The sequence below is a fragment of the Nicotiana tabacum genome, chromosome 9 (genome assembly GCF_000715075.1).
Source record: "Nicotiana tabacum cultivar K326 chromosome 9, ASM71507v2, whole genome shotgun sequence".
In the NCBI taxonomy this organism is placed as follows: domain Eukaryota; kingdom Viridiplantae; phylum Streptophyta; class Magnoliopsida; order Solanales; family Solanaceae; genus Nicotiana; species Nicotiana tabacum.
In genome coordinates, this window is record NC_134088.1 from 40,915,311 (window position 1) to 40,943,118 (window position 27,808).

General features: G+C 37.9%; 1 protein-coding gene across 1 annotated transcript; it reads left to right on the plus strand.

Annotated features, from left to right (window-relative positions):
- Positions 1-359: 359 nt before the first annotated feature.
- On the plus strand, positions 360-9,805 carry LOC142163861 (uncharacterized). The gene is made up of 2 exons (XM_075221007.1): positions 360-549; positions 9,213-9,805. The coding sequence occupies exons 1-2, from the start codon at positions 360-362 to the stop codon at positions 9,803-9,805; spliced, it is 783 nt and encodes a 260-aa protein (XP_075077108.1).
- Positions 9,806-27,808: the final 18,003 nt, after the last annotated feature.

Sequence of the window (27,808 nt, forward strand, 5' to 3'; positions counted from 1 at the left end):
TTTATGGGATCCAATTCGGATGAAGACCCGCAGAATTTTATTGATGAAATTCATAAGACACTTAATGTCATATATTCTTATGAGGCAAAGGCTGTTGAACTGGCTTCCTATTGATTAAAATATGTTTGGGTGACTTGGTATGTGAGAAGGGAAGATTCCAGATGGCCAAAAACACCTCCAATAGTGTGGAAAGAGTTTACAAAGGCCTTTTTGGAACATTTTCTACCATTGGAGATAGGGACCCTAAGGTCGACGAGTTTGCAGCTCTCAAATAGAATAATATGAGTGTGAGGGAGTATGGCCTTAAATTTACTTTGTTGGCTAGGTACGCCCTCGATTTGGTTGCTACTATGCGAGTAATGGTTTGCCGATTTGAGATTGGCCTTGAGATCTATTTGATGGGTAAGCGCTCTACTTCTTCATTAAACAAAGATATGGATATCTCTAGGATGATGGCCTTTGCACAACAGACAGAGGAGCACAAGCAGATGCTTTTGGCCAGTAGAGAAAGAGACCAGAGTGTTACACCCCATAATTTCGCACGTGAAAGTACGCCATAAGTAAATTGATGAAAGCTCGGAAATGAGATGTTACATCCCGCATTTTCGTACGTTAAAGTTTCGTCGTAAGGTCAAGCAAGTGATAAGTAAATTCATGAAGGTGAGAGGGTAAGCGGATAGAAGAAAATGCGTTTCGTGGAAGTTTGACATTTTGAGATAAAATACGGTACAAGCTATAATATCCCGTATTATGGACTAGTGCCATACAAGGTACCACATGACCATGATAGTATGATGTATAAAGAGTGTTAAAAGTGAGTAGTATTTTACGTAATTTGAGATATTGGGTAATTATTGGATTTTAGTGAAAGATTAATAGATTAATTAGTAGATAATTATTGTGTGGGCATCAATCCACGTGTAAGTAGCTAAAATGACTAAGCACTACTTAGTAGGTGGCCGTGGATACACCTAAGGAAGAGGTTCTCTTATGTTAGCTAGCTGGATGCTTGACAACATATTTGATCAAAAGTGTAACACATGTGATGATTACAGAAACCCAAAGTTCTACGGTTTCATGACACTTTTGGAAACAAAGTAAAACTATTTTCTTTTCTCTACTACTACAACTAGAATATTAGTAGAACTCATTTAATTGAAAAGGGAATGATGCTTGAGATTTTTTTGGCAGCAAAGCAAAACAATTTCCTTTTCTCAGAAGTTCGATTGCTCAAATTCACGAAGAAGGCAATTGAACTTCAAGTTTCTTATAGTGAGTAACTCATATACCCATTTTCCAGTGATTATGATTGAGGCGTGCAGGAGATTGTTCATGGATACAAGTAGAAAGTTGGCCTTAAAGGTATATTAAGGCTATCCCTTCTTTCTTTTTGGCATGATTTATACGATACAGACGAAACGAGCAAACACACAATTTTCATAGATGACTCTATTCATAGAAGTACTAGGGGTGCCTATGTTCTTAATTTTCCATGTGAATTATTATTATATCTTCTGTTCATGGGTCTAAGAAAAATACGTATTTGATAAAGTTTATCCGAAAGGCATATTGATCTTATGACTTTCTGAGAAATCTTATTAACGTATTTCATATGCATTTAATCATTTATACATGTACATTGACCCATGACCAGATGGCATTATATACGCGTATATTATATGTATATGGAATATGGGAAAAGGTTACGACATTATATACGCACCACCACCTGATCAGCTGGTATACGTTGATGATTTGTCCACAGTGGCCGAGATGATATGATGGGATGCCGTCAGAGGCATGATGATGTTATGTACGCATATACCTATGCATGGTATGACATTTATACGCATATGCATAACATTATAAATATGAAATGATTTGCAAAGTTATTTAAACTTACATGTTGAGTCTTTTACTCCGTGTTTCTCTCATGTCTCTTATTTACTGATTTTCATTCCTTACATACTCGGTACATTATTTGTACTGACATCCCTTTTGCTTGGGGATGATGTATTTCACGCCTGCAAGTCCCAATAGATAGGTTGAAAGTCCTCCAAATAGGCTATCAGTTCAGCAGAAGCTGTTGGTGCGCTCGATTTGCTCCAGAGTTGCTTATTTGGTCAGTATGATTAGGACATGTATTGATTGGTATGGCGGGGCTATGTCCTAACCTTTATGATATTTATGTATTCTTAGAGACTTGTAGACAGATGTCATGTATACGGATACTTGTATGGCCTTGTCGGCCTATGTTTTGAGTATATAAAGGATCATGTCGGTCTTATAAGCCCGTACGTTATATGTATAAGTCGGTATATCATGTTGGGTCATCCTATGTCTATTATTCCCTCATGCTTTATTCTAGTTATCTCATGACAACCTTTCCGGCTCATTTACCTATGATAGTATGATACGAAATATACATTACGTTGGTATTCAGTTGAGTAAGGTACCGGGATGCCCATCGCGTCCCATCGGTTTGGGTCGTGACAATAGTGGTATCAGAGCAGTTATGTTCTAGGTAGTCTACAAGCCATGTCTAGTAGAGTCTTGTTTATGGGTGTGTTGTGCACCACTTATAAGCTGGATGCTACAGAGCATTTAGGACTGTCACTCTTTCTTCTTACTCTAGATCGTGTGGTAGAGCTCACTTGTAAGAATTCAAACTCCTAAATTCTATTTTATTCGTAATAAGACAATACCTACATCCAAAAGACAGCTGGTTAGAGATTGATTGTGGTCGTGGAAGAGTTGGGTAAGAGGAACTCTATTTTTGCATGATGCTTATGATGAGTAAATGTAAGGTCTTCAACAGATCATGTGTGTACTAAGATATGTAAGCTTCTTCATAAGGAGCCTTAAGGTAAGAATATCTATCCACCCATATGGTAAAAAGCATTGAGAGATTCAGAAGGTAGATACAAGTTTCAACAAGTAAAAGAAGCAAGGTGAAGAAGGGTATGAGGTACCCAACTAGTGAAGATTATCATTATTTACCCTTCAGGAAGAGAGATATAAGTCTTTTGAGTTACCTTCAACAATAACAGATGTATGTACAATCAGCCACACCCATCTCAGTTATACCCTATGGGAGCTAACAGATATGGTTTAAGAGAAGGACAGGATATCAGGATCTAGTTGGGGTTAGAGTAACCCAAAATGGTGGATGGATTGTTAGTGTTAGTTGACATTTCTGAAGGATAGTTAGTGCAAACGTGCTAATAGATCTCTTAATGAGACACCCAGATGGTGCACTCTAAAATAGTACAACTAGATATGAGTACTACAAAGATAGGCACTGGAAGCCTGGAAGGGATAAATATTATCTTAGTGTGGCTCCCGTCCCTAGTAGAGAGAGAATGTTAGGCAACCCAAAGAGCTAGTGGATGGAGCAAGGGGAGCTAAAAGCAAAAGAATATCTTGTTAAAGTTTTCAGAATAAAGTGATAGACAAAAATGTTAGCAGGAAAATAAGAAAAGCGTTAATGAATCATTATGAGTAAGATGTGGTACGTGGATGTCAACGGTAGATAAAAAAATAATGATTGTATTACAGAGTCTATAGTCAAGGGAAGTAAAATATGAGAGGTGACATGCCTTGAGACAACAAAAGAGTATAGGCCATAAAGTCATATCCTTATTTCGAGAAATAAGTTCGTGACTCCAACGCGACTACCAGAAGGAAATGTTAGACCCTAGAGTAATAGAAATCAGTATGGACTGGTGAACAAGATAAACTAAACATGACTTAGGGACTAAGTGATTTGATAATAGTCAGCATCATGAGAATTTCAGAGATTTCATTTCGGCGATAATATAATGGACGACAGAAGAATACCCTTTAAAGGTCATTTAGGAAGACGCTTCCGTAAAGCAAGCAATGTGAGCAAAGTTAAGCTTAAGGGACTATGTGTGCCAGTTACACTAAGTGTCACCCTTGTGAGTAAGGAATTTTGTTATCCTTGGTACAGAAGGATTACCGCAAGGCGAGTAAGGGTCATTGATGATGTGAAAGGATGCCAAAGATGGAGAGGTAAAACATCTATAGGTAGATCATCGTAGCTCTAAATCTGAGTACTCCCCTAAAGGGGGAATATGGAGTGATGTGGCATTATGTCAGAATTAAGTGGTTCTAGTAACTATGGAATGGTGAAGGAAGAATGCGATAAAAATGAGAAAAGGGATGAGATTGCACTTATTCAAATCCTACAGATATGCAACGATTTCAGAACATTATGCAAACACGACGTCAAGGAGAGGAAGTAAGGGTTCCTGCCCGAGATGTTATTGATAAATAATGAGCCAGTGCGAGATGTAAGTTAAGACAAAGGAAATAAACCAAGAAAGATTACATGGAATATTGATATGAGAATGGGCTAACGAGTAGTCAGTAGTTGATTCAGGAAGAACTTAGTTATGGCTAGACAAAAGGATACGGAAAAATCAGCAGATCGTGCAAGATAAACATAGTGTGTCCTAACATAGTGAATCCAGGCTCGTAGATAATGATATCATGATCTTTGAAAAATATTCAGATAGGAGTTGGGATAGTTAAAGGTACCGTATGTGTGCTACAAAAATAAAAGAGAGTGTCACCGGGAAGACAGTCAAAATATCAATTCGGAAGCAACCGTACGAGCACATAAGTGTGGAGGTAAGTAACTAAGGATAATTATAGGTGAGTACGAACATCAAAAATTCCGTCGAGTATACGATGTAATAAGCTCGCAGCTTTACAAGAGTCAGAGGGTCCTCCCTATGTACTACAATGAAAGACTAGCTGAGGATATAAGGAAGAAGGCTTCAACTTAAACATAGTAACTTGAAGAGGAAATGGTCTTGTAACAACAGTCTCACAACAACAATGTATGCACTCCATAAGAAAGTGATAGCTATCGTGGCTAATGAACGTGAAGAAGAGAAAAAATCCAAAGGTGATATTCGAGATCATATGGGTTGTATGGAATTCCAATATGTGTGGGCACTAAGATAAGACAAATATTCATGCAACAAGTGGCAAAACGACCAGGAAAAGTAATTGCTTACATTTAAAGAAAGTTGAGAAGGAACAAAAGGAATTATTAGATCAATGATCCAGAGTTAGTTACATTATGAATGCACTTAAGATTTCAGAGTATTATCCATGCAGCATATATGTTGACAATCATACAAGCCGTAGAAGACTCCGGTATAAGTTAAAAGAAAGAATTGAGTCCAGATCATAGACAAAGGATTGAATTGTTAGAAGATTGTATCATGGATATTCCATACCGCCCATGAAAGGCTAAAGTAATAACTAATACTAGGAGTCGTAGATCGGAAGATAACTTAAGCTTACATAAAGGCTGATCAGAATGAAGAGGGAACTAAAGAGTTACATCAACCAAGTAAATCAGGAGTCTGATTATTGGACCCAGAAAATTATAGAAATCGTGATTGAAAACATTGCAGAATCACTCTTAGTATCAGAAGTACAAAAGTACAACAACCATATTCTATGAAGAGTACCAGCCTCGTAAGAAGTCAGTATGTGGATGTGAATTATACCTGTGTGGAAGGAAGGTCATGAAAGAGATAGAAGATGTGATACGAGATTTTAAGGTAAGTAAGGTAAAGGTGAACAACGTATGAGATACTCAGGTGCAGAAGGTTGTGAATAATCTATACTTCAGATAGAAGGCTAGAAGCACTGGGATTCAGTATCCAAGAATGATAGCGGTGTCATTAGTGGCATATTTTCTAGCCTATGGTTTCTAGGTATCGAGAAGTCTAATTAAGAAAGTAATGATGATTTAGAGACGATGTGATGTCTCATTTGATGTTCCAGAATGACATAGGGAAATCTATGATGCAAGCAAGTTGAAGGAAGGTTGCGAGTAGTATAAATAGATGTGTGTAGGTCACAAGCTAAATATGAATAAGTCCTCGGGATTAAGCCCATAGAAACAAAAGAGCTAATGGTTTCTCTAAGTTAATTGACGTAAGCCCTAGTGGTAATGTATTACGTAAGAAGTTTTAAGGTATCAGTGGTAAATTGTAGATCAACATCAAGGTGAATCAACAATGGATGGATAAAAGTTACAAAGTATGAAATGAGATTAGGCCATCATTCTTAAGATGAACAGTAATGAGAAAGCATTAAAGGACTTAGATTTATACATATAGGATAAACAACGAGAGTAACCTGGAGTTTGGTAGCAGACCTCAGTAAAAGTAAATCGAAGTAAGAGTTATGGTATAGTATGATCCACTTAGATGTAGTAAAGCCATAGACACCTAGAGGGACTACTTGTCATAATTCTGGATATGTTCACAAAGTAAGGCCTAGAGATTGGCTAAAAGATGGAGGGAAGAGTCGCATAGGCGCACATACAAGTAAAAAGTCATACAGGCTGCATGATAGAAGGTAGCAAAAGTTACGAGATTGGAAGAATTTTGACCACAAGCCGTGATGTGAGAAAGAGGCCTAAAGGTGAGAATGCCCTGGCCTTTGGATTTATTCACAGAATAGTTGCCTAAATGGCAAGGAGAGTATTAAAGTATTCGCAAGAGTTATGGGTTATGGGAATGATAAAATGCATCAGTCAACATTTCAGGACGAATGTTCCTAAGGGGGGAATGATGTCACACCCCATGTTTTCGCACGTGAAAGTACGCCATAAGTAAATTGATGAAAGCTCGGAAATGAGATGTTACATCCCGCATTTTTTTACGTTAAAGTTTCGTTGTAAGTTAATCGATGTAAGCCCGAGAATGAGATTATTTTGAGATTATAAGTATTATGCTATTTCAAACAAGTGATAAGTAAATTCATGAAGGTGAGCGGGTAAGCGAATCGAAGAAAATGAGTTTCGTCAAAGTTTGACATTTTGAGATAAAATACGGTCCAAGCTATAATACCCCGTATTTATGGACTAGTGCCATACAAGGTACCACATGACCGTGATAGTATGATGTATAAAATGTGTTAAAAGTGAGTAGTATTTTAAGTAATTTGAGATAATTTCTAATTATGTGTATAATTGGGTAATTATAGGATTTTAGTGGGAAGATTAATAGATTAATTAGTAGATAATTATTGTGTGGGCATCAATCCACGTGTAAGTAGCTAAAATGACCAAGCACTACTTAGTAGGTGGCCACGGATACACCTAAGGAAGAGGTTCTCTTATGTTAGCTAGCTAGATGCTTGACAACATATTTGATCAAAAGTGTAACACATGTGATGATTACAGAAACCCAAAGTTCCACGGTTTCATGACACTTTTGGAAACAAAGTAAAACTATTTCCTTTTCTCTACTACCACTACTAGAATATTAGTATAACTCATTTAATTGAAAAGGGCAAGATGCTTGAGAATATTTTCGGCAGTAAAGCAAAACGATTTCCTTTTCTCAGAAACTCGATTGCTCAAATTCACGAAGAAGGCAATTGAACTTCAAGTTTCTTATAGTGCGTAACTCATATACCCATTTCTCAGTGATTATGATTGAGGCGTGGAGGAGATTGTTCATGGATACAAGTAGAAAGTTGGCCTTAAAGGTATGTTAAGGCTATCCCTTCTTTCTTTTTGGCATGATTCATACGATACAGACGAAACGAGCAAACACACAGTTTTCATAAATGACTCTATTCATAGAAGTACTAGGGGTGCCTATGTTCTTGATTCCCCATGTGAAATATTATTATATCATCTGTTCATGGGTCTGAGAAAAATACGTATTTGATAAAGTTTATCCGAAAGGCATATTGATAGTGTGACATTCCGAGAATTCTTATTAACGTATTTCATATGCATTTCATTAATTTATATATGTATATTAACCCATGACCAGATGCCATTATATACGCGTATATTATATATATATGGGATATGGAAAAAGGTTACATCGTTATATAGGCACCACCACCTGATCAACTGGCATACATTGATGATTTGACCACAATAGCCGAGATGATATGATGGGATTCCCTCAGAGGCTTGATGATGTTATGTACGCATATACCTATGCATGGTATGACATTTATACGCATATGCATGATATTATAAATATGAAAAGATTCACAAAGCTATTCAGACTTACATGTTGAGCCTTTAACTCCATGTTTCTCTCATGTCATTTTATTTACTAATTTCCATGCATGGGGACACTGCGTTTCATACCCGTAGGTCCCGATAGACAGGTTGAAAGTCCTCCAAGTAGGCTATCAGCTCGGCGGAAGGTGTTAGTGCGCTCGATTTGCTCCGGAGTTGATTATTTGGTCAGTATGATTAGGACATGTATTGATTAGTATGGCGGGGTTCTATCCTGACCTTTATTATATTTATGTACTCTTAGAGGCTTGTAGACAGATGTCATATATACAAATACTTGTATGGCCTTGTCGGCCTATAATTTGAGTATATAAAGGATCATGTCATCCTTATAAGCCCGTACGTCATATGTATAAGTGGGTATATCATGATGGGTAATCCTATGTCTAGTATTACCTCATGCTTTATTCTAGTTATCTCATGATAGCCTTTCAGGCTCATTTACCTATAATAGTATGATACAAAATATATGTTACGTTGGTACTCGGTTGAGTAAGGTACCGGGTGCCTGTCGCGGCCCATCTGTTTGGGTCGTGACACAGAGTAAAGGGCCTGGTCAACTGGCAGTTATAGGGTAGTTCAAAGTGGTAGTAGGGGTAACTTCAATAAGAGATCAGCCATGTCTTCACTATCAGCAACTCACTCTATAGAAAGTGCACCACCTCAATTCCCGAGGATGAGGTATGATCAGGGTGCCTAAGCAAGGGTAAGTCACAGATCGAGAACATTAGGTCTACAGACCTAGGAGAGTAGCAGTCAAATGAGGCCATATTGACCTCGTTGTAGGCAATGTGGAAGGTGCATTCAGGGGTGTGCCACCAGGGCTCAGATGCATGTTATCAATCCATAATTGTCGGTCATATGGTACGAGATTGTAAAAAGCTTAGGCAAGGAGGTAAAGGTACTACAACTCAACCTATAATTTATGAAACAACATTATTAGTTGCATCTTCCCCATCTCGTGGCTCTCAAGCACCCGAGATGTCTAGTTTAAGCGGTGGCCACAACCACATATATTCTTTGGGGGGCTGACAGGATTCAAAGTCGTCACCAGATTTGGTTACATGTATATTATCTATTTCCTCTCATGATGTATATGTATTAATTGATCCAGGGTCTACCGTGTTGTATGTTACTCCATTTGTTGCACGAAAATTTGAGGTAGAGCCAAAAAAGTTAGGTAAGCCATTTTTAGAATCTACTCTGATTGCTGAGTCAGTTATAACCAAACATGTTTATCAGGGTTTTACTGTTGTGATATATCACAGTGACACGACAACAAACCAAATTGAATTAGAAATGGTTGGTTTTAATGTCATTATGGGTATGGATTCACTATCATCTTGTTATGCCACACTTAATTGCCGACTAAAGATCGTAAGATTCCATTTTTCGGGCGAGCAAGTCCTGGAATGGAAGGATGGTGCTTTGACACCTAAGGGCAGGTTTATTTCCTATATTAAGGCGAGGAAGTTGATTTCTAATGGGTGTTTATATCACCTAGTCAGAGTAAAGGACATTGATGCTGATGAAAATGCGTCGACTCTTCAATCGGTGCTAGTAGTGAATGAATATCAAGAAGTTTTCCATGAGGAACTTCCTGGTATCCCTCCATATAGAGAGCTTTATTTTGGTATTGGTGTGCTTCCAGGTAGCCAGCCAATATCTATTTCTCTATACAGAATGTCCCCAGCAGAACTGCAATAATTGAAAGAGCAATTGAAAGATCTTCTCGACAAAGGTTTCACAAGACCCAACATCACACCTTGGTGTGTACCAATTCTATTTATTCGAAAAAATGGTTTTCTAAGAATGTGCATAGATTACGACCAATTGAACAAGGTCATTATAAAGAAAAAGTATTCGCTCCCTAGAATTAATGAACTATTTGATTAGTTATAGGGTGAAGTGTATCTCCAAGATCTACTTGAATCTGGTTACCACCAAGTGAAAGTTTGAGAGAAGGATATCTCGAAGATAACTTCCAAAATGTGATATAGTCACTATGAGTTCCTTGTTATGTCCTTTGGCTTGACTAATGCACCAGCAGTTTTCATGGACCTTATGAATAGGATCTTTCAAGCCTTTCCTCGACATATTCATCATTGTATTGAGCCATCATAATATATTCAGGAGTGAGGAAGGACATGGGGGTTACCTTAGATTGGTTCTACAAACATAAGTTATATGCAATATTCTCCAAGTGTCAGTTCTGGTTGAACTCCGTAGCATTTCTTAGCGATGTGGTCTTCAGTGAGGGAATTAGAGTTAGTTTCCAAAAGATTGAGGTTATGAGGAGTGGGCCTAGACCTATGACTCCTACTGAGGTTCGAAGGTTCTTGAGTCTGGCAGGTTATTATTGTAGATTTGTAGAGTGGGTTTTCCTCTATTTTTGCCCTTTTGACAACGTTAACTCACAATGAAACCAAGTTCTAGTGGTCGAACGCATGCGAAATGAGTTTTTAGAAGTTGAAAGACAGTCTGACATCGGCACCAGTCTTGGCCTTGCCAGAAGGTACATAGGGGTATGATATTTATTATGATGCTTCAGGTGTTGATTTGTGTTGTGTTTTGATGTAGCATGGTAAGGTAATTGTGTATGGTAGTGCAAGAAACAAGAGAAGAACTACTCGACGCATGACTTAGAATTAGCGGTAGTGGTGTTCGCATTATAGATATGGCATCATTATATCTATGGAATTCGTGTTGATATATTCACTGACCACAAGAGCCTTTAGTATATCTTCAACCACAGAGAGTTGAACCTGAGGCATAGAAGTTGGCTTGAATTGCATTTAATATTCTCTATCATCCTGGTTGAGTTAATGTTGTAGCCGACACTCTCTATCGTGGATCTATGGGCAGTTTGACACACTTAGAAGCAAAAAAAGAGTGAAATGGCCAAAGATCTTCATATATAAGCGAGCTTGGGAGTCCGACTCTTGGACTAAGATGATGGTGGTGTAGTCATCCAGAATAGGGCGTCATCCTTAGTAGAAGAAATGGAGTAAAAGTAGTATGATGATCCTCTATTTCTTCAGCTAAAAGAAGGGATCCAGTGGCGTATAGCAACATCTTTTGAGCTAGGGGAGATGGTATCTTGATTTACCGGGGTAGATTGTGTGTTCTCTATGTTAATTGACTTTAAGAAAGGATTTTGGCAGACATACATAGTTCACGATACTCAGTTCATCCTGGTTCGATGAAGATGTATCATGACCTTAAAGAGGTCTACTGGTGGAACAATATAAAAAAGAATGTGGTAGATTATGTTGCCCAGTCCCGAATTATCAGCAGGTCAAAACTCAGCACCAGAGGCCCAACAGATTAGGACAAAACTTAGAGATTCCAGTATGAAAATGTGAGATGATTAATATGGACTTTGTGACAGGTTTGCCTCACTCATTTCATAAATATGATTTGATTTGGGTGATTGTAGATCAACTCACGAAGTCATCTCACTTCTTATTAGTTAAGACTACTGACACATGAGAGGATTATGTTAATTTGTATATCAAAGAGATAGTTCGATTGCACGGCACTCCAGTTTCTATCATCTATGACAGAGGTGCTCAGTTCACAACAAAGTTCTGGAGGTCATTTCAGAAAGGTTTGGGTACTCAAGTTAATCTCAGCAACACCTTTCACATATAGACAGATGTCCAGGCAGAGAGCACTAGTCAAACACATGAGGATATGTTGAGAGCATGCGCCTTATATTTTAAAGGGAATTTGGATGATCACTTGCCTTTATTGAGTTTGCATATAACAATAGCTATCATTCTAGCATCAAAATGGCCCCATTCGAGGTGTTGTACGGATGCAGGTGTAGATCTCTGATTGGATGGTTTGAAGTTTGTGAAGTAGGATTATTTGGGCCAGACTTAGTTCATCAATCTATGGGGAAAGTTAAATTGATACAGTAGCGATTGAAAATAGCTCAGAGTCACCAGAAGTCCTATTCGGATGTTCGATGCACAAATTTAGCATTTGATGTATAGGTGTTCTTAAAAATTTTGCCTATGAAAGGCATGATGAAATCCACAAAGAAGGGGAAACTTAATCCGAGGTATATCGGCTCGTAGCGAATCTTGCAGAAAATTGGCCAAATGGCCTACGAACTAGAGTTACTACCAGAGTCAGTATCAGTTTATCCGGTGTTCCACGAATCTATGTTGTGCATACTGAAGACATATAAATTACAAAAAACTTATCCAACTAAAAAGTTCCAATGGCTATTCTTGATCGACATGTTAGAAAGATAAGAACCAAAGAGATAGCCTCTGTTAAGGTGTTAGGGAGGAATCATAAGAGTGAAGAAGCTACATTGGAATCTAAGGAATCTATGATATCGAAGCACCCACACTTGTTCCACGAGCAGAAGACGGTTCCTAGTTTCATTTCTATGTTCTGGGCTTAAAGTATCCATTCTAAATGTCATCTTACTCATGTTTATATATTCAGGACATGTTGATGTTTCATGCTAAACGACTTTGATTCATGCCTAAGATTTACGAGAAGAGAAAAAAGACGTAAGTTCTGATAGTTGGGTGTTATTTTATGGCAAGGAGGATCCTTATGTGTTTATTTTTATTTCGATATGTTGCAACAATTGTTATGCCCTGAGACGCTCGTATATTTGTTTCTAGTTAGCTGATAGGATTAAGGATAGTCCTATTTACAGAGAAAACACTGCCAAAATTTCAAGAAAATTCCAGACTTTGACTTTTCTTGAGTGAAAACTCTCATTCGAGGACGAATGTTCCCAAGGGGTAGATGATGTAATACTCTGTATCTTCGGACTAGGAAATGAACCGTCCAACATGAATAAATTTACCCAAACCCGCAAGAATAAGGTTGCATTCAAGTATACATATCAAGAGCTTAGTATATAAACGGATTCAATCCCAAAATGATTCAAGACTTTAAAATGCGACAAAAATGATTGGAAATAATGTTGTGCGTGTCCAAGGAGGCTACAGACTAGTACTAAATTATATGGTCATAATAATAAGTGTAGGAGGTTTTTTGAAAGTTAATTAAGGTATATGGTGATCCCTTGCACAAATTCAAGTGAGGAGTAACACAATGGACTCGTATTTCAAAGGAGCTCGCACAAGCTAAAACTTAAAACAAGCATACCTACCTGTGTATTATGTGTTAAATGGGTAAATACCTTCCAAATTGAAGGTTTTAGAGGGTAGTTTCCAATGCAACAAACCGTTTGTTAATTCTATATCGGTACAAAATGTTATACGTATTTTACTATGAACCAACATAATTCCCAATTGTTATGGGACACGTGACACCTCATAGGTTAAGTCAGCCAATCTTTATATTTTATAAGGTGAAACTTCAGGAATTCATTATTAGTCACTTGCTAAACATACTAGGGCAAAATATCTCTATTTTCTCCTCTTCTCTCACCCTCCAAGATCGAGGTAAGTGTTTCAACTACTCTTCTAGCTTAAATCATCAACAAGGACATGAATCTCACCTTAATCCATCTTTGGATATTAGAAGAAAGGTCTTCTTCTTAGAAAATTCAAGTGAAGAACTTCTAGGATTCTATCAACAAGGTAAGAAATCTTATTCTAAGCTACGACATGGATTCATATGAGTAGTTTTAGTATGTTTTATGGTGAGGACTCACTGGATGGTAATTAGAAGTCGTGAGTCCAAGTTTTGCTATTTGTTTGAGATGTTTAGGGGCTGTTTTCAATGTTGATTCTATAAGTGAGGTATTGGTTGGCCTCATAAGATATTTAGTGTGTTGTTGTGATCTATGAGAGAGGAAGTGTATGGTGAAATATCATTGTGAAAGAATCTTGGAACTTTATGCTCGTTAAGTGTTTGACGAATTGTGAAAATGGTTGGAACACATGTTTGGTTGATAACATGAGTTCCTATTATAATTATTGTTATAGATTGAAGCTGCAAATAAGTGTTTTGATCATCGTAATAAGCTAAGGATTGGGATTGGGGTATGTAAGGCTAAATCCGCTTCTCCTGGCTAAGGCATGACCTCTCAATTACTTGTTCCCTCTTATACGAATGCTCGAGGTCTTAGAGGATAAAAGTACTTAAGTCACCATGTCATTTCTATTTGTGTACATACTCTCTCACATCTTATCATTCCTATGGTGTCGAGCCATCTTTTGTGATACTATGCGAAGTATAGTTCTTTATTTGCCATATCCATGTCACATGTGCTAATTGAATCACTTTCCCAATGCATGTTGATTATATTGAATCATGTGTAATGCCTTCCATTATATAATGAAATGGTATCCCAAGAATATTAATAATATTCTCATGTTCTACTATATACAACTGATCTCTTATGTACGAGACATTTGTGGCTTAATCAATTCATGTGATCTCGTGCACGAGGCCCTTGCGGCCGAATCTGTTCATATGATCTCGTGCACGAGGCCCTAGCAGCTTAATCAGTTGCTTATGTGTTATATGCCCTTGTGGCTCTCACTTTCTCATGTGTAACATTAATCTCAAAAACTTAAGAACATGTGTAATTTACAATGATCCAAATTCTATATACTAACATGATCCAATGAGCTTCATTGAACAATCCAAAATATGTATATGACATAAGAACGGTAAGACTTGACATGTGTTTCCATATGTCATTTCCTATATCCCCTGGTATACTCATTTGATTATGCTTCATTTTTCTTCTTTATGAGCTTCGATACATTCATTTGTTATTTAGTATGCCTATCATACGAGTACAATTCTATCTGTACTTATGTACCTTTTGCGGGGGGCGCTGCATTCACTGCAGGTTCAGACGCATAGGTTGGCAACCTCCCCGTTAGGCAATAGCTACACTTCAGCTGCAGTTGGTGAGCCCCACTTACTACCTGGTCGAGTCTAGAGTTTTGTTATGTATATAGATGTTTTGGGTAAGTCGGGGCCCTGTTTCTACACTTCTATAGTTTTAGTCTATCCTATAGGCTCAAAGACATATATTGACGCTTTCAAATATTTATAGATTGTACGACTTAGTTTTTAGGTAAGTTATGTTTCAGTCTTTTGTATTTAGACCCTCAATTTCTACTATATACAGACAGTTCTTTATAGAAGCATGTTGTTAGCTTCACTTTACAAATGTTCTGGTTTATATGATTATTATAAAAGACATGACATCTTTGTTCGCTCGGTCATATTAAGGCATTGGGTGCCGGTCCACCTCACCTAGACTTGGGGCGTGATAAGTTTCTACCACTGGCAGAGTTTGCTTATAGCAACAACTATAATCCAGTATTCAGATGGCTCCGTATGAGGCGCTATATAGTGGACCGTGTCAATCTCCTATTGGTTAGTTTGATCTTGGTGAGGCTAGGTTGTTGGGTATTGATTTGGTTCTTGATGCTTTGGAGAAGATGAAGTTGATTTAGGAGTGACTTCTCACAGCCCGGTCCAGGCAAGAGTTATACCGATATGAACGTTCATGATGTGGCTTTCATAGAAAGTGACAGGGTTCTTTTTAGAGTTTTGCCTATGAGTGACGTAATGAGGTTTGGAAGAAAGGCAAGTTGAGCTATAGGTATATTGGCTCATTTAAGTTTTTAGATAGAGTTGGTAAGGTGTCATACAAGCTTGCTTTGCCACCCAGCTTGTTGAGAGTTCATCCGGTATTTCATGTTTCCATTCTTCAGAAGTATTATACAGAAAATTCACATGTGTTATATTTAATTTTGAAGCATTTGGATGAGAATATAAATAATGAGGAGGAGCCAATGGCCATTCTAGATAGGCTGGTTAAGAAGTTGAGATCGAAGAGATTACCCCGGTGATGGTCCAGTGGAGAGGTCAACCAGTCGAGGAAGTGACTTGGGAGGCCGAGCATGACTTGCAAAGAAGATATCGTCATCTTTTTGTAATTTCAGGTATGATTCTATACCCGTTTGAGGACAAACGTCTATTTAAGAGGGGTTGAGTATTAGAACCCTGTACCCCTATTTGATGCTTGCTGTAGTATGTTTTAATGTTTTGTGACTTACGTGGATGGCTGATTTGGTTCCGGCAAGGTTTAGGAGTGAACTGAAACACTTAGTTCTACTTTGGAAAGCTTAAGTTGTAAGAGTTGACTCATAGGTTTAACCGATAGTAGTCTTTGATGTTATAGGACTCCGAATGTGGTTCTGGTACTGCGGATTTGTCCAGTTTGTTGAATGGAACTTATGTATAAAGTTTAATTCCAAAGGGAGTTGTTGCCGACCCTTACACCATAAAGAGACAACCAGTTTCCGATCGGACAAGAGAAGCAACTAGAGTAATCCAGAATATTTAAGTACGCTTCGGGCGTGTTCGACAAAGTTAAAAGTTTGAAAGTTAAGGAATGACATTAACCTTCGATTCTTGGTTGAGATATTATTTGTGGTGTTTTGAGACTTTGGATAAGTTTGTGTAGGGTATAAAGACTTGTTGGTATGATTGTACGAGGGCCCAGAAGGCTCGAGTTAGATTTTGGGAGGTTGTGGACCATTTTGGGAGAGGTTTAGGATTTTATGGTGTCTGGTACGTTAAACCTGCAATGAGTTGTGTGCAGGTGCTAAGGGTGCACCTGCAGAGTGGTTTTCACATTTTCAAGGTTTGGTTGGATAGGTAGTAGTCACATCTATGACTCAAGTGACCGCATATGCGGTGGCGCACCCACGAATAGAGGGTTGCACCTAGAGAACACAGATGCAGAGGTCCTAGAGAATCTGCGATGGCGCGGCTGCGTGGTGGTGATCGCACCTGCAAGTCTGCGGATGCAGAAGGTGTGTTACTAGTGCAAAGTGAGGCTGGTGATAGGGAGATCATGCTAAACTTGGGGAAACAGATGCGGGGATCGTATCTGCGGATAAGTGACCGCAAATGCGAGAATGCCCGAGAAACCATATATGTCGTGTTTTGACTCATTTTAACAAGCGATGCTTGAGGAGATTTTCACTACAATTTAGAGGATAAGTAATTTTTACTTGGATTTGATTATATATCTTGCTTCCACATGGATTTCTACACTAAAAACATGGAATTTCAAAGTAAAATTTGGGATTTGCTCTACAATCTAAGAGAGAATATTTTGAGATTTTGAGTACTGATTTGGACTCAAATTTAGAATCTAACCATATATTTGGACTCATTCTATTATGGTGTAATCGACATCTGCCCCAAGACTCGGGTTTTGACCATGTGGTTTTAAGTTGATGTTTGTCGACTTTTTGGGAATTGATTAAGGATTTAATCTTTTTGATATGAAATCAATTCCTAAGGCTTGTACTGACTTATTGAAGTAATATTTAACTAGATTCGATTAGATTGGAGTGGATTTGAAAGGAAAAGAGGTTTCGGGAGGTTGAAGGTGTTCCAGAAGGGGTAAGTCTCTTGTCTATTCTTGTATGAAGAGAATCTCCCCACAGGTAATGTATTTGCTACTTGTTAGGAGCCACATATATGTGAGATGATGAGCGTATATGCGTAGCTAGGTTATGACCATATCTGGATAATGTTAAATTTATAAAATGCTTTATTTTGACAATATGCATTTATTATCTATGTTTATTGATTATATTACTACTTGATGGCTCTCTATTATGATTAGAACCATGCTAATGTTAGGAATTGTCGAATTGGTCATAAATGGTTCATTTTTCTATGTGGAGTTTTCTCATTCGCTGTAGTCACACACCTGTCTTATTTGATTCATGATTTAGTGGCTACATGACTCATTTGTACTCATTTTAAATATCATAATTAGACTTATTAATTTAGAATTAGATTGTTGAATTGTCACAACGAACTGAATTACATGACTATCCATAGCCATCTTTTATCTATGTGAACTTTTGTTAGCATTTTTATTGCCATGTCTCGATGCTTCATAATTGCATTATTTCATAGAACATATGTATGAATTGAATAGTTGGATATTGAGGAAACCTGAGAACTTTGGCGCTCTGGGGCATGTGAGCAGATTGAGTTGTTATGGCACATATGTAGTTTGTGCGAATTGATTTGATTTGATCGAGTGGCACAACGCAAAGGTATTATGATTTGATCAAGTTGGACGCTGCAACAATGCCTGGATATGGATCACTCTCTCTTCTAAATCAGATGATTACCCATATTACTTTGGGCCCTATGAATGCAGGAAATCAGATTGGTGCTTGGTTTGGACACATGGACTATGTCAGGCACATGGATTATACTGTGAGGATTAAGAGTGGATTCTGAGCATGAATTTTCATCTTAGACTCATGTAGTAGCTCTTATATGATGGTTGATTGATATACATCATGGCATATGTAAGAATTGAAGTATTTGACTTCCTATTTGATCTATTTATCTGACAAGCATGCCTAAATTCTATATCTACTACTTCTTATTCTTTAGAATTTATTTAGAGATGTCATACCTTATTTCATATCTTATTTGTGCTCTCACTTGATATTTGGACTTTTAGTAGGTGTTATAGTCAATCCCTCACCACTACTTCTTCTAAACTATACTTGATACTTACTCAGTACCGTTGTTTTGTACTCATACTTCTCTTCTATACATTGTTTGAAGGATCTAAGGCCAGTACTAGTGGTACCCATCCAGCAAAGTAGGAGTACATTTGGAGACTTTGAGGTGATCTTCTTTACTTGATTCGAAATGCAGTACATGGAGTCTCTCTTCCTTACTTATTTATCTCTGTTTATTTATTTCCTTCCCGATAGATGATGTTGCTCAGTTGAGACTATTTACTCTTGATAGATGATCGTGATGATGTGACACTGGGTTTTGGGCACTTTGTGATACAATTGCAGTCGTGTTTAAACTTATTTGTTACGGAGACTTATTTCACTTTATTACTTATATAATGACACTATTAATTACTTAATAATCTACCTTTATAACTATTATTCTGTGTTGGCTTACCTAGAAAGGGGGTTAGGCTCCATCGCGACCTTCAGTGGATTTTGTGTTGTGACATAGGCATCCTATAACATGCGATGGTTCTAATTGGATGAGAGAAATCCATGAATTTTCGATATAATGGGTGGTTATGAGTTTATACAAGTTTCTTTCATTATTAGCAGTGTGTTGAAGGGTTGGAAGAATGATCTATTTCAAATGGGGTATTATTGTTGGTACCGAATTTGGGAGCAATTACTGCGGTCAAAAGATATTGCTCTAGGTATATGAGTTATGGGTTATATCATGTGGTTGCATCTTTCAAGTAAATTTATGACTCGATATAGGTTATTAGGATTCATACAATAAATATATACAAGAATTGCATCTTGGAGGAATTTTCGAGTATTGAAGTTGGGTTTAAAGGCTTATAAGCTAACGTTGAAGGAGAAATCTTCAGGTAGGATGTTAATGGATTTATTAGGATGGAGGTGAGCTGAGATCACCCATGAGAATGTGTATGATGAGTTTATATAGCTACTTGATGGCTTTGTAATGACCCTTGGCATGTTCTAGGACGAACATATATTTAAGTGAGAAAGAATGTAGCGGCCCAACTGGTCATTTAGAGTTCTAGCATCCCTTTCTATGATTTAAGACCTCAAATAGGTTCATAATGACTTTTATGTATGGTTGGTTCGTGTTCCGAGAGGTTCGGGAGTGACTTAAGTTAAGAAGTATTGATCAAAGTCAATATTATGAGTAAACAAGCTCACATTCATGATTTGATGGTTCTAGTAAGTTTGTATGATAATATTGGATGTGTACGTGAGCTCAATTCGGGTCTCGGGTAGCTCGGGGTTGATTTGGCACTTCTAGTCGAAAGTTGAAATTTTAAACTTAAGACAGTTTGAGATTTTTTGTTTGATATTTTTCTTGGTTTTGATATTGTTTTTAGCATTGCAAGCCTTTGGACAAGTTTCAGGGTTGTTTCAGATCATTTTTAGCAACTTAGCAGCTGTAGATTTTTGACAGCAGAGGTGTGAATCGCTATCACAATGGTTAGGGTCACGATCATGAAGAGTAAAGTGAAATTTGGATTATGTGAATCGCAATCACTGAGGGTTGTTCACGATTGCATACAAGAAATTTCTACTGACAATGGATTGAATTCGAAAGCTTATATCATGAAATATTTAAGAAAGTTAGGGATGGTCCAAATGAAAGTTGAAGCCCTCTGAGTCTAGTTTTCAAGTATTTAAACCGTTCGTCAATTAGGAATTTGAATGAGAAGTTATGGTCATTTTACTGAAGGGTATAACTACAAATTGTGCATCACGATCACAAAGGTAGTGGTTGCGATCGCGAAGAAGAAAGGGAGCAGTGCATGCATCACGATCATGAATGTGATGGTCATGATCAAGAAGGGTTAATTGTTTTCAGGGGTAATTTATGTCTAGAATTTCGCTTTTTTGCTCATTTCCATCATTTTTTAGTTTTTAAGAATGGGAGAAGGCAATTTTGAAGAGGCATTTCACCCAAATCTTGAGGGTAAGTATTTCTAACTTGGTTTTAATTATATATCATGTGGCCCCATGGATTATCACACATAAATCAAGGATTTAAATAGTAGAAAATGTGTTTTTAACTTGAAACTTAAGAGAGTGTATTTTGAGAATTTGAACATCAATTTATACTTCGATTTGAGAACTAATCACATATTTAAACTTGTGGGGTTATGGGTCGACCACACAAAAATGATGATTTGAAAGCCGATTTGATGTCAGAATTGAATAATTTTGGTATGCTTAGACTCGTTCGGATTTTTTGAGTTTTCTCGGGTTCTGAAGTGCGGGCCCGAGGTTGACTTTTTGGGTTAACATTTTGGTTTTCATTAAATATTAAAGCTTTATTATCCTAAATTGTTTCCTTCCTCTTTGAGGCCCAAACACCAGAGTCCAATCCTCTTCTCTCGACTCCTTTATTGTTTACTGCCTCATTGCCTTAACCTTACTGCCTTATTGCATTTTGTTGTGTTCTTGTTGTTTTATCTCACATGTATACAACAATTATATACTGGATTGAATGCTTTACTTTATATCTTAAATCATATAAAACAGCTTAGGCAAGCCTTAAAGAACATAGGATTAAAAGAAGTATTAGTTAGTAACCGATTCCCCATTCACCAATCATAGGTTGTTTATACTATTAAGCTGCTATGTGTTTTGCTAACTCTTCTAAAAGATTTTGACATCCAAAAGCCTAATAAGAGGCGGCGTCCCCTCTTTCAAAATGAAAATCAGAATTGAATTGCAAGTTCGGCCTTCTAAAAGGAAATCAACTATTTTCGAAAACCAAGGGGCTGCCGCTCAAACATAGATTTTCAAACGATCTCTTCAAATATTTAAGAAATCGAGGTATATCTTAGGTTTACTTTTATAATATGTTCATCTCACTAGAGTAACATGAACTTCCATGCTTCAAGGACAAAGTGTTTTAACTTAGCTCTTCTTTTCACATGCCTTTCCTAAAAACAAACATTACAGATATTTTTAAAGCTCTTTCAAGCATACATACACTAACATTATTTTTTCCAGACTCCTCTATAAATTCATGCCTTTGTAAAATACACACTTCTTTTGTAAATATTATTCCCTAATATATAGTATGACACACCATTTTAAACACTATTTAAGCATAATACAAACAATTAGTCCTAAATCTAGTCTAAGTCCTATGGAGCTACCTCAGATAGATTTTAAGGTGTGCCTAACACCTTCCCCTTAGAAGAACAAGAACCATTACTCATAATCTCACCGGCTAGCAAACTAATAAATAATATGACTTTAGTAACTAAATAGGTACCCTAATATACCTTTAAATATTAGGTGTCGACTCTCTTTCATCAACAACAAGGAAACCACAAGTTGAATCATGTTTTGACTAGTGAAAAATAGGGTGCAACAACATATGTTCTTAAGTCTTTGAGATTAATATTTCACATAAGCAAGTGAGCCACAATGGCATATAACAGATAAGCAAGTGATTAAGCTGCTAGGGCTCATGCACGAGATCACATGAATTATGCTGCAAAGGCCTCGTGTTATGCAGGGGATCAGTTATATCAAGTAGCACATGAGAAAATGATTAAAATTCTTGGTATACCATTTCATTAGCTTATGGAAGGCAATACACATGATTAAACATGATCGTCATGCTATGGATCATATATGATCACAAATGAATGCTTGACACCGTAGGAACTATAGGATGTGAAAGAGTGTGTACTCAAATAGCAAATGACATGGTAACTCAAGTACTTTTATCCTCTAAGGCCTCAAGCACTCATACAACAGGGAACAAGTAATTGGGAGGTCATGCCTTAGCGAGGAAGAGGATTTAGACTTACATATCTCGATCCCAATCCTTAGAATATTTTGACGATCAAAATACGTTGTAGATTTAATCTATTACAATCATGATATTAGGAACTTATGTTAACAACCAAACATTTGTTCTAACCATTTATGCAATTCATCAAACACTTAATGAGCGTAAAGTTCCAAGGTTCTTTCACAATGGTGTTTCACCGCACCCTTCCTCTCTCATAGATTGCAACAACACACTAAACATCTTATGAGGCTAACCAATACTTCCCTTACATAAAATAGCCCTTCACCATCTCAAACAAATAGCAAAACTTGGACACACAGCTTCCGATCATCGTCCCTTGAGTTTTCACCATAAAACATGCCATAGATTAGAAGAATATTTCATACCTTGTTTATATAACCCTGGAAGTTCTTTACTTAAATTTACTAGTAGGAAGACCTTGCTTTTAAAACCCAAAGATCGATTGAGGTGAGTCTCATTTCCTTGATGATGATTTAAGCTAGAAGAGTATATGAAACACTTACCTTGATCTCGGAGGGTGAGAGAAGGGGAGAAAATTGAGAGATTCTTCCCCAAAATGTTTAGCAGGTGACTAAGAGTGAATTCCCGAAGTTTCACTTTATAAAACATGATGTTTGGCCGACTTAACCTAGGAGGTGTTACGTGCCCGTGTTCATTAGGCACTGCGTAGGTTCATAGTAAAATGTGCATAACATTTTATAATGAGATCATATTAACAAATGGTTCATTTCATTGGAATCTATACTTGTAGAGATTCAATCTGATAGGCAATTCACCACCTAACTCATTCTACATAGGTAGGTATGCTTGTTTGAAGTTTAAGCTTGTGCGAGCTCCTTTGAAATATGGGTACGTGTAACTTCTCATTTGACTTTGTGCTAGGGATCTCCTTATACATTAATCAACTTTCAAAACACCTAGCACTCTTAAATTAGAACCATATAATATGGTACTAGTCTGTAGCCTCCTTGGGCATGCACAACATTATTTCCAATCGTTGTTGTCGTATTTTAAAGTCTTGAATCATTTGGATACTGAATCCTTTTATACACTAAGCTCTTGATATGTATACTTGAACAAAACTTTATTCTTGCGCGTTTCGGTAAATTTACTCATGTCGGACGGTTCGATTCCTAGTCCAAAGATACAGGGTATCACAAAACGGATCCCAATAGCCTCCAAAATCAATAACACAGGCTCTCGACATATCCTCAAGGATATGAACAGTCCGCTCGGACTGCCCATCCATCTACGGATGAAATGCGGTATTAAGTTTTACCAGTATACCCAACTGTCATTGAACAGCTCTCCTAAAGTGCGATGTGAATTGAGTGCCTCAATCTGGAATAATGGAAATAGGCACCCCATGCAAACAGACGATCTCTCTTATGTAAATATGAGTCAACTTCTCTAAAGTGTAAGAAGCAATAACTGGAATAAAATGCATAGTCTTAGTCTATCTATCCACAATGGCTCAAATTGCATCAAACTTCTTCAAGGTTCATGGCAATCCTACCACTAAGTCTATAGTAATGCACTCCTACTTCCATTCTGGTATAACCAACCGCTGATTCAAGCCACCCGGTTTCTGATAGTCATACTTAAACTGCTGACAATTCAAATACCATGAGACATGTCCAACAATGTCTTTATTCATCCTCCGTGACCAATAATGCTGCTTCAAATCACGATACATCTTCATTGCACTTGGATGAATAGAGTACCTCAAACTATGAGCCTCCTCAATAATCAACTCCCTCAAACTATCCGCATTAGGAACACAAATCCAACCCTAGAGTCGCAATACACCATCATTTCCTATGACCACTTCCTTAGCACCAGCCCGCAACATCGTATCCTCGAGGACAAGCAAATGAGGATCATCATACTAATAAGTCTTAATGGGCTCAATCAAGGATGATTATGCAATAAAACAAGCAAGTAATCTACTAGTCTATAAAATATCCAATCTCACAAATCTATTAACCAAAGGCCTCTCCTTAGCTGGAATGAATGCCAAACTACCTATACTCTTTGCCTTCCTACTCAAAAAATCCACTACCACATTCACCTTACCCCAATGATACAAGTTGGTGATATCATAATCCTTAAGCAACACAAGCCATCTCCGCTACCTCAAATTCAAATCCTTCTTCTTGAACAAGTGATGAATATTTCGATGATCAGTATAAACCTCTCATGACACACCGTACAAGTAATGCCTCCAAATCTTGAGTGCATGCACAATAGCTGCTAACTCCAAATTATGAACCAGATAATTCTTCTCATGGGATTTTCAACTGGTGCGATACATAGGCAATAACCCTACTATCCTTCATCAATACCCACTCGAGGAAAATGTACGAAGCATCACAATACACTGTATATGGCGTTGAAGATGTGGTCAATAGTAACATTGGTGTTGTGGTCAAAGCTGTCTTGAGCTTCTGAAAGCTCTCCTCACACTTATTAAACCATCTAAAAGGAACATATTTTTAGTCAACTTGGTCAATGGTGCTGCAATAGATGGAAATCCCTCCACAAAGCAAAAATAGTAGCCTCCTAAACACAAGAAACTCCTAATCTCCATAGTTGTATAATGTCTAGGCTAAGCAAAAACCGAATCTTCTTTGAATCAACCTTAATACTATAATCGACATCACTTGACCAAAGAATGCTACTGAATCAAACCAAAACTCACACATGGAAAGCTTAGCATACAACTGCCTCTTCCTTTGAATCTGAAGGACAATCCTCAAATGTTGCTCATGCTCCTCTCCACAACAGGGATATATCAAGATGTCATTAATGAATACAATAACAAAAGAATTCAAATACAGTTGAAACACATTGTTCATCAAATGAGAAAGCTGCAAGAGCATTAGTCAAACCAAATGACATCACCAAAAACTCATAATATCCATAACGAGTCCTAAAAGCTGTCTTAGGGATGTTAGAAGCCCTAATCTTCAACTAATGATATGTCGACCTCAAATCAATCTTCGAGAATACCCTGGCACCCTAAAGCTAATCAAACAAATCATTAATATGAGGCAACAAATATTTGTTCTTAACAATAACCTTGTTCAACTGCCTATAATAAATGCGAATCCTTAGAACTGTCCTTCTTCTTCACAAACAACATCAGTGTGCCCCAAGGAGAAACACTCGGCCTAATGAATTTTTTATTCACCAACTCCTGAAACTACTCCGTCAATTCATTCAATTCAGCTGGAGCCATGCGATGCGATGGAGTAGATTTGGGTTGCGTGTCTCACACAAAATCAATATCCCTATTGGGTGGCATGCCTAGTAAGTCTGCAAGAAACACATGTGTAAACTCTCTCACTACTGGAACTGAATCAATAGTATGGGTCTCAGCAATGGTATCTCTAACAAAATCTACCTACCCAAAACACCCTTTCTCAACCATCTGTCGAGCCTTCAGAAATGAGATCACCCCACTAGGGGTATGAACAAGAGAACCCTTCTATTTAAACCTTGGTAATCCGAGCATAGCTAACATCACAGTCTTATCATGATAATCAAGAATATCATGATATGGACATAGCCAATGTATACCAAGAATCACCTCAAACTCTACCATATTTAGTAAAAATCCTAGTCTCACAACCACCATAAGTAACCACACAAGACCAATATATATGATCGACTACAATAAAATCACTGACAAATGTAGATGCATGGACATGAATATCAAGACAACCACGAGGCATATCCAAATAAGAAGAAAAACATGATGACAAAGTGATCAAACAACACAATAGCATCTCTATGACAAACTGAAATCATACCTGTGATCGTGGCATCTAAGGCCACTACATGGGGCCTACTTAGAAAAAGCATAGCAACGAGACTGACCACCATCAATTCTGACCTTCATCGACCTGGCCCCTCCTCTAGGGTAACCTCTAGCTACATGTCCTCCTTCTCTAGCTAAAGGGATGAAGCAACTGGTGTGGGAACCACTGATTGAGAAAGTTGTGGAGTTGTGCTCCTAACAGGCCTAGGGCAATTACTCCTCACATGGCCAAACTCTCTACACTCATAACAACCCCTAGCTAACTGAGGATGTTGAATATGAATTTGAAATTGATCACGTGAATACCCACTGGAAGAACCCTAAACAGATGGAGCATGGTAGTAACTCACTAGAAGAGCACTAAACGATGATGGAATGGGAGTGCTAAAAAAGGCCTAGCCCATGCACCACGGGCTACATAATGTGCAGAATGAGTTGGCCAACCACGACGGCCTATGCTAAAAAGGTACCACTGAAACTACCATAACGACGAGGTCGATTATACCTAATCATGACCTCTCTCCCCTGACTACAAATATGCTCAATCCTTCAAGATATCTCCATGGCATGACGGAAAGTAGTCCCAATCACCAACTTTCGAGCCATAAGACTTGATGCCATAAGTCAATCCCTCAATAAATTGCCTTACCTTCTTTGCCTCTGTGGGGATCAAGAAAGCAACATGATAGGACAACTTTATGAATCTCGCCTCATACTCGGACATAGACATGGGATCCTGCTAAAGATGGTCAAACTGATCCCTCAACTCATCCTTCCTGGTGAGCGAGATGTAGCTCTCAAGAAACTAATGTATGAACTGAGTCCAAGGAAGAGGAGGTGAACTTGCTGGTCCACCCAGCTTGTATGTCTTCAAACATCTCCTAGCAGCCCCTCTCAATTGAAATATCGTGAAGCTGACCTCATTGGACTCTACCAAACCCAAACTGCAAAGCATCTAATGGCATTTTTCTAGAAAATCATGTGCGTCCTTTGAACAACCACCATCGAAGTGAGGAGGATGTATCCTCTGAAGCCTCTCCATCCTCTTTTGCTCCTCCGTAGACATAGAAGGCATAAGCACAGGTCTAGCTGCTATAATAGGTTGCTCACCGCAAATTGGCAATACTCTTGGTGTGTGAAATATCATTCTTGTATGTTCCAGAGTACGAGTTGCAGGGATTTGAGCTTCCCTCCAGCCTGTGATGTGGTTGGGGCCACTAGAACTACTCCGGCTTGAGTCAAGGCATCAATAAAACTAAATATCTTGGCCATAGCCTCCTGAAATACCGGTGTAGCAACAAAACTCTATGGATATTGAGCTGGTGCTGGAGCCTCAATCTAATCATCAATAATTTAATACTCTACCTGATTCATAGGTAGATCTGTTAAAACTTCATGGAGCAGCCACGGGCTCCAATGGATGCCCCACCTATAGTTGTGACTTTGTGACCTTTGGTGAGAGCTTTAGCCCAGTCCCTCCCAGCTACAATCGGTGCTGGTACTACCTTTCCTTCATATACAGCTACTAAAGAACGTGTACTCGCCATCTGTGAGAGAGTGTAGAA